Source organism: Oryctolagus cuniculus, chromosome 5 (assembly GCF_964237555.1).
Source record: "Oryctolagus cuniculus chromosome 5, mOryCun1.1, whole genome shotgun sequence".
NCBI classification, from domain to species: Eukaryota; Metazoa; Chordata; class Mammalia; order Lagomorpha; family Leporidae; genus Oryctolagus; species Oryctolagus cuniculus.
In genome coordinates, this window is record NC_091436.1 from 40,029,511 (window position 1) to 40,042,101 (window position 12,591).

Genomic DNA, 12,591 nt, shown 5'->3' on the forward strand with positions numbered 1-12,591 from the left:
ATAATCCCATTGTAAACAAGGCATAGTGATGGCAAGGCTAAAATAATCTGAGAACTTTTCTAGATTACTAGCACTCAGAGCATAATATTAATGACACTATTAATCAAGGATCATTTAGCTAATTTTTTTTACAAGTTCAGTAATTATTTACTAAGTGCCAGTTTGGGGGTTAGGCATAAAAAATGAGTGTAAGGTACAATAAAAATGAAGCATTTTCAAAAATTTCAGGAAAATTCATGTACAAAAACCTGTGCATGGATTCCAAAATGTTTTCATAAATATAAACTTCCTAATTTCATTTTCCAAGAAACATTTGAAGTACTCTTTAAGATTAGAAAAGAATAGAAGCTGAAAACTTTGCTTCAACTCCGTTAGGAATATATTATTGTAACATTATAAAGAACTTTTATCTTAGAATTTTGATAACCAAAAGTAGAAAATATATTTAGCTTAAGTAATCCTTTGTCATTTTTGTGTTACAAAGTTGTCTGATGTTATTTTGAAACATATAATAAATCAGTCTAAAAGTTAAGCGGCCTTTTCAACAATTAGAACGGTAATTAATGGTTTACTCTGTTCTCTCCAAGTGTATTTTTAATGGTACATATAACTGCATTGATTCCTGAATAAAAAACATGAGGGGGAGATGACATGAGAATTTAGACTAATCATAGATGGTTTTGGTAAATTTTGTACAACGTCTTGGAATACTTTAATTTGAGCACAACTTAGAAAAGTACTTTATAAATAGCTACTGTCCAGCCTGTGCTATTCTGATCACTTGGATCCACTCTACTTCCTTTCATTGCTTTTCTAAAAACTGCTTTTTCTTACAGCAAAATTTAGCCTATCTCCTAACTTGATCCAGGTGTGGTGGCCACTGAGGCACTGGCTCAAGCAGCAGCCAGGTACCTTCCTCAGGCAACGGCCTAGAATAGTCTATAGCTGGAGTGCAACAGAAAATTGATGAAAATATTTTCTTTAAGTTTGATCTGTAGTTGGACACTCAAATTGTTTTACAGACTACTAATCTCCTATTAGGCTTCTCATTCTGAATTTTAAAACTCTCAAATTATTTAGAACTCAGAAGTCACTTTTTCTTAGAGTTGGAATGACAATATTAAATTTACCACAAATATAGTGCTAATTAATATCATTTTAAAAATAACAGAAGCAGGGGCCAGCGTTGCGGTGCAGTGGGTTAAACTGCAGCTTACAACAATGGCAGCCACTTTTGCAGTGCCCGTTTGAGTCCTGGCTGCTCTGCTTCTGATCCAGCTCCCTGCTAATGTGCCTGGGATAGCAGCAAGGATGGCCCAAGGACTCAGCCTCTGTCACTCACATGGGATACTGGAATGGAGTTCCTGGCTCCTGGCTTCAGCTGCATACCCCTGGTTATTGTGCCTCCTTGGGGAATGAACCACAGGATGGAAGAACTGTCTTTCTCTCCCTGACTCTCCCTCTCTCCTTCAAATAACTAAATCAACCTTTAAAAATAACCAAAGTAATATAAAATTTTGTGAAAGTGACATTTTTAATAGAAACATAAAATACACATACATTTAAAAAACAAAACATATTTCTTTGTAGGTGTGTACTTTCCATGAACACATCTACAAGCAACTACTATATTTTTTTCATGGATGTTCTTGTCTTTAAAGCTCATCACCTATGCATAGAAGAGCTAATATCTCTTATAAAATTTTAAAATAGATAATAAACATGTTTCTTATACTTCTAATCATAATTATACACTGAAAATCTTTAAAAATCATAATCATATCTTTATTTCATGACAAGTAGTATCAAAATTGGCAACTGTCCAAAAATATTTTCATTGCCACATTCTTCTGTGTGTTTGTAAGAGTTCATGACACAGATCTCTAGTTGACCATCATAAAATGAGTGGAACAATACCCTCAACTTCATGGAGGGCAGAAAAGGAGTTTGTTAAATGATTACCATAGCCCTAGAATTAGTGAACCTCAAATACTCCTAAGTACCAGTGCATGCCTACTATGGAAGGAGCTACTGTGTGGACATCTGCAGGACCCTGGAAGAGTGGACTGGATACTCCAGGTGTGCTATACCCTTTAATCTCCACAGAAAATTCATGAACTTTTCTGTAGATGAGTCTCAAATGTCTTGCCCAGGGTCACATAGGCAAAAAAGCACAGCTCCTAGATGATCTGTTTGAAGGGAAGAATTTCTTCAGCTGGTACAACTATATCCATATACCCCAAATTCACTATGCTAGGGACTCTGAGCCATTTGGAAATACTGTTTGAAAAACATCAGCTTACAGTTGATATATATATATATATATATATATATATGCCAATTATTTGAGATATTAATTTGCTTTTGATTCAACACATTGCTACTTTCATTTTTCATAGTATCATGTTTTTTTCATGGTAAAATCTGGCACTCATCTAATGATGAGCAGACACATATCTTATTGAAGTGGCAAACTCCATCAGGTCTTTGGTGCTTACAGTAGAAAGGATGATGGATTACATTTCCAAGGATTTCCAAAATTCTGCAAATCCTGGGACCTACCTGAATGAGTGGAAGAGTCTCTCTTCTTACATCATAAGTACAGCAGAAACGAACTGTTGGGCTGGCCTCACAATAAGCTTTGCTAAAGATGATTGCAGCTTGCCCATGGCAGCATGAAGTACCTGAGTGCTACTGAGGATTCACATTCCTCTTGACTTTCTACAACAGGCTCCCCTTGTATTTACTACCATTAATATGAAGCATAGGAAAATCCTATGCAACACTGAATACTACAGCTAAGGAGGCAAAGAACAGAGGACGAATGTCCTTATCAATATGTATGAAGCCTTAGAGCAGTTAATTTTGTGTAAGGGAAAAACAGAAAAAGCATGAATTGTCCTAAAAGAAAGAAAGGTTAATCACTCAATTATAAATGCCAGCATGAGAAAATATTGGCACAATTTTACACCTATTATGAAATACAAGAATATGAAAGCAGAACTGGTCAACACCAATTGACAGGTATTAATGAAATAACATGGTCAGATAAATTTATTTTAAGCAAATTACTGGCCTTGAGATCAAAAAGAAAGGAGGAATGGGGCTTGCTTAATCCCAAGTTCTTCCTGCTATGAACATAAGTAAGATCATTTCAAAATCTTCTTCTTACATGTAAACAGAAATGTATATATTATTTGAAAAGCCATGCTACTTCAACAATTCAACAATTTTCAAAGAATTTATTCTTGTAGCTAGTACAAAGAAATATTTTAGGATACGCAGACTGTGTGTCTGTGCTGCGCATCTATCATCCTTGTATTACAGATAATTTCCTGCTCTTCCATCTCCACTCAAGAACTCATCAGCTACTTTGAGGTACAATACATCAATTCTGTCAGGAGCATCACTAGTTCAGGACTTACGCTGACAGTTCTTTGCATCAACTGCGTCTCCAAAATATCCATCAGCACAGCGCTCACAGTACTGGCCTGTTGTACCTGGCTTACATATCAGACAGGAGCCAGACAAGCTGTCACAGCTGCCAGGGATGGAGAAGTCAAGGTTGTCATTGCATTGGCATGGCTGACATGATCCTCCAGGTACTGCAGGTTGTCCGAAATAGCCTTCTGCACACCTAAGGAGACAAATTTCACCAGTGAGTATTTAGAGGGACTTGGGAAACCCATGGGGGCAATGTTTCTGTATTTTTCACACTCCGCGTCTTCCAAGATGATGACTTTTCCTTATAAGTATTCCTTGTCTCCAACACAAGGTGATTAAAAGAAAATGCTTCCCTGTTACTGCATGCAGATTTGAAATGAAATCATGCCAGCACCACTAGTAATTAGATTACAGCCAGAGAATAAAAAAATCTTGTCACTTGCACAGAAGACAAGACCAAAACAGAACAAGAAACGTGCTGCCGGCACTGGGGAGGAACACGGGCCCCGGTTGCAAAGTCTTTGTAGAAGCACACATCATGTGTCTCTGCACCAAGGGGTTGTTTTGTTACAAATACGTAAGGTTCACGTTTGTTGTTGTTGCTGCAATAGTGTGTTGTAGGGAAACAGATTTCCAACGAAATCCAGCAGAGAGAGTTCAGAATTTATTAAATGAAAATTGTGACTCAGAAGATTCTTACCTTTTGGTCAGGGGCCGTGGGTACTTGGATTAATGATAGGTTTGTGTGCACTTGCATATAGGTTAAGGGGCAGCCTCACTAAAGGGAAATCTACAAGGATGTCTCCCTATTATGGGAACAGGCCATACAGTGATGCTAAACTCTGCCTACCGCTGATATGAACAAACTCTAGGTCTTGAAATAAAACAACTAGAAACCATTTCACATTTTATTGGAAAAATCCAAAGCTTCACTTATTATCAGGTATGGCAGAGAATATTTAACAAATATTACAGTTTTAAATTCTCCTGGATTCAAACGGGATGTTTTCAAACGCTCCTTCATGTTCCCGAATCACAGATACACCCTTACAGGCAGTGCCGACTTAGACTCTGCTGTCCCATCCTTTAGTTCCATGTGCTCATGCTTCCCATTAAGCCACATTTGCCAAAGGAGAAACGAGACAGGCATCCGAAGTGTGACGGTCAGGCCAACCAGCTAGGCCATCTCACCCAAAACAAGCCTTTCAGCAAGCGTCACAACTGAAGGGAACAACGCAATGTGCCAGAATATTATTTCCTCAATCATATATCATATGCTGCTTTTATGCTCATTTACACACAGATGCAGATGTCACTGTTTAAAAACGCACTTTCTACTACTTGAAATAGAAATGATTTCAGTCTAGTATATCCTACTGAAGATGTTTTAATAACATAATTATGAGATAAACTCAATTGTTTGGTTCAGATACATAATGATTATTCTGTTTTCTAGAAAATTTATAGGTGCTCTAATATTGTATAATTTTAATTTTTACAATTTAATAAATAAGGTTATGAGTTTTATTTATATTCATAAAATGTTTTATACAATTATGAAAGTTGTATTAACATATTTGGAAGGATATTGCCATCCACAAATATAATTATTAACTCTTTAGTATAAAAACGGCATTTTAGTACATATAATTCTTCCAAAAGCCTCTTAGGAATGTTATCTAATAAACATAATATTATTATTTTGAATTTTAACCTGATTCTCCCTTCCTTATTTGTTATTCAAGACTTATGATCACATCCACATGTATTCACATCTCATTTTGTTTACCACTAAGAGAGTGACTTTGCTCCACCGGAATGAGAATATAAAATGATCATTATCACAGCCAACGAATACCTATTATTTTCAGCTCACTTGCCTTGAAATGACTTACTGCCCTCAGGAGAGATGGCATTATACAACAAGATCTTGGGATGTCTCGTAACATAGATACCAATTAATAAGTCAAAAATGCTTTCACAACAATAAAAAACTCAGTGTAAGGAGAAAATAGGTACCATCAAATAGAATAATTAAAGAGTCATCTGCCTTTTATTTAGAGTGCAGGATATTTGTGAGTATACATGACAAAAAATTATTATGTCACTCTGTTAGAAGTGGGACCATTTCCTGCAGCATGATCAGGTTTTACTACTCTGTGTGTGTGTGTGTGTGTGTGTGTGTTCCCACAGTAGTCTTAGAGACTGATAAAAAGTTTCATTAGGAATTAAACAGTAATTCTAAGGTCAGAGACTATAGTATGGCTAATCATATAACTTCTATTACTAATAATGGCACTTTATTGAATGATTAACTTGGATTCATCTAATTAATATTAATTTAGATCACAATCCTTTGGACCTTTTTGGCTTCTCAAATTTTCACTTCTCCCAAGCTACTGGCAATGTGAAATCTCAGGCCCTCTCATTTTCATATGCAAGGTAGACTGAGAGCATCTGAATTTATTTATTTATCGGCTTATTTATTTATCTATTTATTTATTTAAGAGGCAGAAAGAGAGTGAGAGCTCTATCCACTGGTTCACTTCCCAAATTCCTGTGCCAACCAGAGCTGGGCTGAGGCTGATGTCGGGAGCCTGGAACTCAATCCCAGGCCTCACACACAGGTGTCCTAACTCCACCATAAACCATCACTTCTGCCTCCCAGGGTCTACACTGGTGGGCAGCTGGAGTCATGAATCAGACCTGGGAATCAAACCTAGATACCCAGATGCGGGATGCTGGTTTCTTAACCTTTGGACTTACCTGCTGGGTCAAATATCTGCCTCGGGGCATTTTTCTTGTTAAAGTTTATTGGCTGCTCTGCTAGCAATGAGACATGTTACTATAACAAAGTCACCATTCTTTTTCACATTTGTTAACTTCTTCACCCCAAAAGCAGTATTTTGGGAAGAGACTCTTTAAATGCAAATAAGCTACAGATAGCACATGCAGCTGGGTGACAGAGAGGCTGCCACTGATGACTTCCTACAACATCAGAGGCCTGGAGGTGGCAGGAGTGGAGGGGGTGAGAGACAGCGGCAGATGTGGAAGAAAACAACCATTAGAAAGGAAGAGCACTGATGGGATTTTTGTCTTTCTACATCATTTTTCAACAACATTTGGCTGAAATCTATGGTCCACATGCCCATAACCTGCAGGCTGAGAACAATGAAAGACTATGCCAATTACCAAAGCTCTTGCATTTCCCCTCATACCTCACATGACAACACAACAACAAACTACCGGGCACTTTTCCAGATGATGACATAAATGAGGCCCAGTCTGCAGACTGAAGTACATGGAAAGGAAACACACATTGAAACATTGAATAGAACACCTGGAAATGCCAGTATGGAAACACAGAAAAGGAATCCACCATCTAGATGGGGATTAATCAAGGACCCTTCAGGACGAGAGTTGAGGTTTAACAGCTGTTGAGATGTCAGCCTTGGCGGAGGAGGGGGAAGGCAGTGGTCTTCCAGGGAGAGGGAACTGCATTCAAAGGCACACAAGTGGGCAACTGGAATACAAAGGGGTGTTGCTGTGTTGTAACACTGTTCCTCTTACTTTTTGTATGACAGTAGTCTCAGCTAAAGCCTGCTGGAGTTGGTCTGTTTACAGGATGCCTTTCTGCAAATCAGAAATACAGCATCCTCTCCAGACATTTGCAGAAAAAGTGAAGGGGAGGTGGGTACATCTGGGCACCCAAGGACAATAGGGAAGGTGTGTTGGCAAGGGGAGGGCATGCTACATTCAAGACCCCATGTGGCTTTATGTGCTGACCAAATGGCACAATCACACAGGAATGGCCTGCTGAAACCTCCCTTGGAGCCAGGATTTGGCCAACACTACCATCAACCAGGTATAACTGTTTCTTTCATTTCTCCTGCAACCCTGGGCCTTGCATGCAAGGAGACTCAGGATTAGAAAGTTTTACCAGCATAGTGACCGTGAGTGATCACACTTGAGCTAGCTTCAGACTTTATTGAAGCAAGAAATATCTAAATAAGATTTTGGATTTGAAACTTGGAAAACAAAAGTGACCTTCCTTGGTATGTAATAGGAATCAATTAGATAAAAACGTAGATGGATTTTCAAATTGTTATGCAATTAGACTTCACATTCTCAGTGGTAATTGTGAAATCAGGTCTACACTTTTGACCTCTGCTCACCCAGAGAGAAACTGTTGAAAATTTACCAGCTTGGGGTGCGGGCTTGGGGTGGAGCTTAAGGAGCCGGAGCATCCTGTGAAGTTTCATGTTTCCCCGTAGTTCTCGGGGGTGGACTTGCCACAGTGTTCTCAGATGCCTTTCCCCACCGTGGATGACCTGCTTCTCAGGCTACAGACTCATCTGCGAAGCAACTTAGCAGCCAGGAGAGCAAGTGCCATCAGCATTTGACTCACTTTTTGCTTTATATTCTTTTTAAATATCTCTTGATGTTACAATGATTTCTTAAGCCATTTCTTCTGCCATTCAAGATGCTGTCTCTCATTTTTTCTAATTTTTTATGTCCAGATGATAAAAGCCCAGTCTTAACATAGTGCTGTGATGAATACCTTCTACCCTTGCTTTTTTTTTTTTCTTTTGTTTTAAACATTTCCCAGCCAAGTAGTGATATCTAAAAGGTATGGCAGCTTTTCATCCCAAGCAATAGTGAATGTTTTACATGTGGCACAATATCAACCTGTATTTTGCTGCAGTATTTTGCTTTATCAACTTCTTACTATTTTTCTTCTCTCTCAACTCAAGAAGCAAGGCAATGTTGTACTACATGCTGGAGTGAGGGGATCTGACAGAGGGCAGAAGCAGAAACCTAGGAACCTTCTGGAATTTGGACTCCGAAGGTCATCACATCTACGAATGTTGTGTCTCCTCCCCATACAGAAAATGGGATGGCGTAGGAAAGGCAGATGGAGATGTGACAATTGTCTAGATGTTGGTGGGCCCCAGTGTGGAATGAAAGAAGTTGAATGATTCCTTTGCTCTCAAGAGCAGGATGAAAGAAAAGAGTTGCTAAATCTTGTAGGAAAGTAATTAGGAAGAAGGTAAAAGGAAGGCTTCAGCAGAAACATGCTTAGATGAGTTACTCAAGACTAGCTGGGACCGTTGTATGTCCACTTTCCCAATTCACACGTTTACAAACCCCATGACTCAAGTTTATACACTCATGCATACAAATCTTGATACTAGTAAGTCTGCTAGAATTGTAACTCGAGTTTGGATGTGAGAGTGGAGAAAAAACTTGAAATTGGCCGAGATTATGTTTCCAAATGTTCATAGCCTCCACACAGAGAATGAGGCTCAAAGTATAAATTAAATCGAGGTAAAAAATATAAATTATAATTCTTTCCTATCTGAGTTGTAATCTCACATGTGTTCTTGCTATACAATAAAAGCAGAAGATTTATGCCCTCTTAAGTTTAGGAAATGCTGAGCTAAACAAATTGATTTCTTCACTACATACTACCAGAAATGCCATAATTTTGAACATGCTAATGGAAACTTCCCAAACTCATGTGATCACGAATTCTTTATTCCAGGGATATCTACTTGGGAAACACTGTCTCAGTTTTCATATGCTGATTTATGTAGATAATGTGGATGTGCTGATCACACAAATCACTTACAGAATGGTTCTGATTACAGGATTTTCCAGGCAACCAGTATCTTCTCTGAATCCTGACCCTTGTCTTCCCCTTCCCTACTGTTAGGACATGCACATTGCAAAAAGTATTTCTGCTAATATTATGAATCCATCTAATGCCTTTTGGCTCATATAAATACAATGAAATGAAAAATCCTAAATATTCCTGGAAAACTCTAATTCAAAATCTGGCTAGTAAAAAATGTAATATTCCCTTATCTATATAATACATAATACATATAATCTACATAATAACTCAACATTATTTTGATTGAACAACTTGAGGTGGAGATAAAATATGCCATTTGCTACATAGAATATGCATAAGATTAATACAGATTTTAGACAAGAAATCATGTTTCCTGCCAGGTCTCTTTTTCCCCATTGGTGGCTTTTATTATTCAACTATAATTCTATTCAGAGTACCTGTGACAACTCTCACCTGCATTAAAGAAAGATGTGAGCTGATCGGGAGCAAGGCTGGAATCATATACCTGCTTATATGCAGTTTCTAGCCCTCTACCTAGCGCATGGTATGCACTAAACAGATATTTGTTAAATAAAATGGAAACTTTCAAATTATAGATGGTTCAGAAACTATTATCTCACACATATAGAATGGATAATGTGTGAGGCAAAGCAACATAAATACATCAGAGATTTGCCCACCTAGATGAGTGAATTTAATGGCCTTGTATAACAGAGCAGCTGTCATTTTCCAGTTGCTAAAAAAATGTTGCCTGTAGTGAGCTGGGGGGTGCAGCATTTGATGTAAATCTACCTTGGCAATGACATGTTCTTCTATTATAATAAGAGGTATGCACATGCCTTTCTTTAAAAAAAAAAAACATACAATTAAAGACTTCCAGAGTCTCAATTGCAAATACTCATAAATCCTCCCTATATCAGTTATTTTCTTCAATAACTAATTTCCAGAGGCTGCCATACTCACAAATAGTACTTGTTGCTGCTAGAAACAGTCGCGGGCACTGGTCACGCCCACAGGCTCCTAGTTGCTAGCTAGATTCTCTCTGCGTGATTGGCTCCTGCTGCGGTATTTTATGCACCCAGGTTGATCAGGGGATTGTTGCCCAGAAGCCAGGAAAGGAGCAGCAGAAATAGCTCGCTTCAGGGTTAGTCTGGGTGTGGAAGAGTGAAAGTAGGTCACTTCCGCTGCCTCCCTCACCCCGCGCTCAGTGACTCCAGCGAAGAGGACTATTTTCAGTGCTACCTCCCCCCGCCCGCCATTAGAAAGGGAGTAGGGGGAGATGGGGTGTGGATTGGAGATGTTGCCCATGGCAATAATAGGAAGGGAGGAAAGACTTTACCATTTGTGTCCTGAGCCTGAATACACAGAAGAATCATTTCTTCAAAAACATTTCCAGAGGAAACATAATCACATAAGTTACCCAAGGTAACATCGATGGTTCTACCACAAGGCAACCTGGCCAGAGCCACAGGGATGCACACACTGGCTTAGGAGTAATCGGGAAAGGACAGCAACCGTGATGATAAATTACATGTTGTTTCTATTTTCAAATATGTTTAAAGTAAATTATGTAGCACTTTCTGAACTATGAACTACACAGTTAAGCTACATTTTAAGGACACAAAGCTAATTATGAAAAATAAATGATGTCAATGTCGACAGTTTGATAAATCTTAAAGCACATGACTCTCCACCTGAGCGATACTTTTTGGAAAGCCTGCAGGTTCACGCTTAACCTTTAAGATTAAAACATTAATCAGCCATCCTCTGAGTGAATGAAGATTTATAGAGTAACTTGTAGAGAATAACTAACCTACAAAAATATAATAACGTCTATTTGACAAGTGTGATGAGAAACTTTATTTCAGCTCATTGAGCATGGCAGCTTTTCAGGGGGAGGGTGAAGGATGACAATGCCTGCGGTTCTGGAACTCCCCAGGTAGAAATCATTTTGCAAGGCAGTGTAGTACGTGCTTACCTCTCACAGCGTGGTCCTGTGTAGCCGACTGGGCACGCGTCACAGACGAGTCCAAGACTCCGGTCTAAATGGCACGTCGGGCTGAAGCTGTGTTGATGTTCGGGAGCAACCGGGACAAGGAAGAAGCACATACACAAAGTCATTAGCAGCATGCTTTCATTTCTCTTCTCCAGCACTGCTGTGACAAAGGGGTACACAGGCTGGTCATTCTTGTCTCACAGACAGAGATTAGGGTCTGGCCAATCGAGGATGAAATGACATTGCTATTTTTGCAGATGTGAAAATAGCCCAGTGGAGAGCAGTAGCCTCGTGACATGTTATTAACTGACTTTTGACTGTTCTGGGTCTGTGATCATCGGTGGCAAGGGGGAATGTCAACTGCTTTTTAGGGAATTCCTAAGTCAGGCACACCAGTCTCACACACTCAAACTCCTCTGAATGTGAAGCAATCCACAGAATTCTTACGCATTTGGGAAGTCTCAATATAGAGGAGCAGGTGATGATGGGAGTGTGTTGGCAGGGGTCCCTCCTGCCAGGGCTGCTACTTTTGAATGTATGCAGCTGCTCCATGTGGGTTTTCAGGCACATGTCACTTAGATGGAATCCTAAGGAAAGCTTTTGGGAGAAACTGAAAGAACCTACCAACACAACCTTGCCATTTCATACCTTCTAGCATGATCCAAAATTTATCTTTCTCTTTGAACATATTTCTAATCGGGCATTGAAGTAACAGAGTTGAACACCAAGTCAAGAACCAGCACAGAACCATGCGCGGGCTTCAGCTTTCAGTAACACATTCAGCTCCTTGCTGCTGAGAGACATTTCTCATGCATGAATGCGTGCCCCAAGACCGACATAGTACGACTCTCTGAAGAACCGCGGATCATTGTGAATTCTATGAATTCTACTGCTTTACCATTTTAAAGGAAATGCTCTCAATTAATCTTTCTCCCATTATGTTTTCCCCAAGTAGATTTATTTTCTATTCTAAATGACAAAACAATTCGGTGGAGGCTCACTTGATGGCTAAATGAATTAAAGAAAGAACAACAAATTAAATGTTGCAAAGTACTGATCTCATTCTGCTTCTGACCTTGTATGACTTTGGAATGTTTGCTTATGTTTGATGCAGAACAGATCACAGTTAGTGTTTGAGTGTTTGATAATATTCATCTGGCTTAACTCATGATGGTCCTGTAAAGATTTAATAAATTTTATTCCAGATGATAGTAGTAACCTATTAGAACGAAGAGGACTCATCATTTTATTTCTTTATTTTAATTTGAAGGACAAATAGAGACAGAGAGTAGGAGGAGGGGGGAGAGAGAGGGAGGGAGGGAGGAAGGGAGAGAGGGAGAGGGAGAGAGAGAGAGAGAGGCAGGCAGAGGGAGAGGGAGAGGGAGAGGGAGAGGGAGAGGGAGAAATCTCCTATCCAATGGGTTACTATCCAAATGCCCAGAATAGCTGGGTTCCAGACCAAAGCTGGAAGAATCTGGGAAATCAATCCAAGTCTCCACTTGAGCAAGCCATC

At 39.2% G+C, this 12,591-nt stretch overlaps 1 protein-coding gene across 2 annotated transcripts in view; it reads right to left on the reverse strand.

Moving 5' to 3' along the window:
• Positions 1 to 12,591, reverse strand: part of LAMA2 (laminin subunit alpha 2) — a 707,630-nt gene that overhangs the window by 272,703 nt on the left and 422,336 nt on the right. For both annotated transcript variants that reach the window (XM_070073612.1, XM_051855341.2), the window contains exons 18-19: positions 11,061 to 11,147; positions 3,426 to 3,637 (exon numbers count right to left, since the gene is read on the reverse strand). In XM_070073612.1, the coding sequence (XP_069929713.1) occupies positions 3,426 to 3,637; positions 11,061 to 11,147 (299 nt within the window). The remainder of the gene's footprint in view (positions 1 to 3,425; positions 3,638 to 11,060; positions 11,148 to 12,591) is intronic.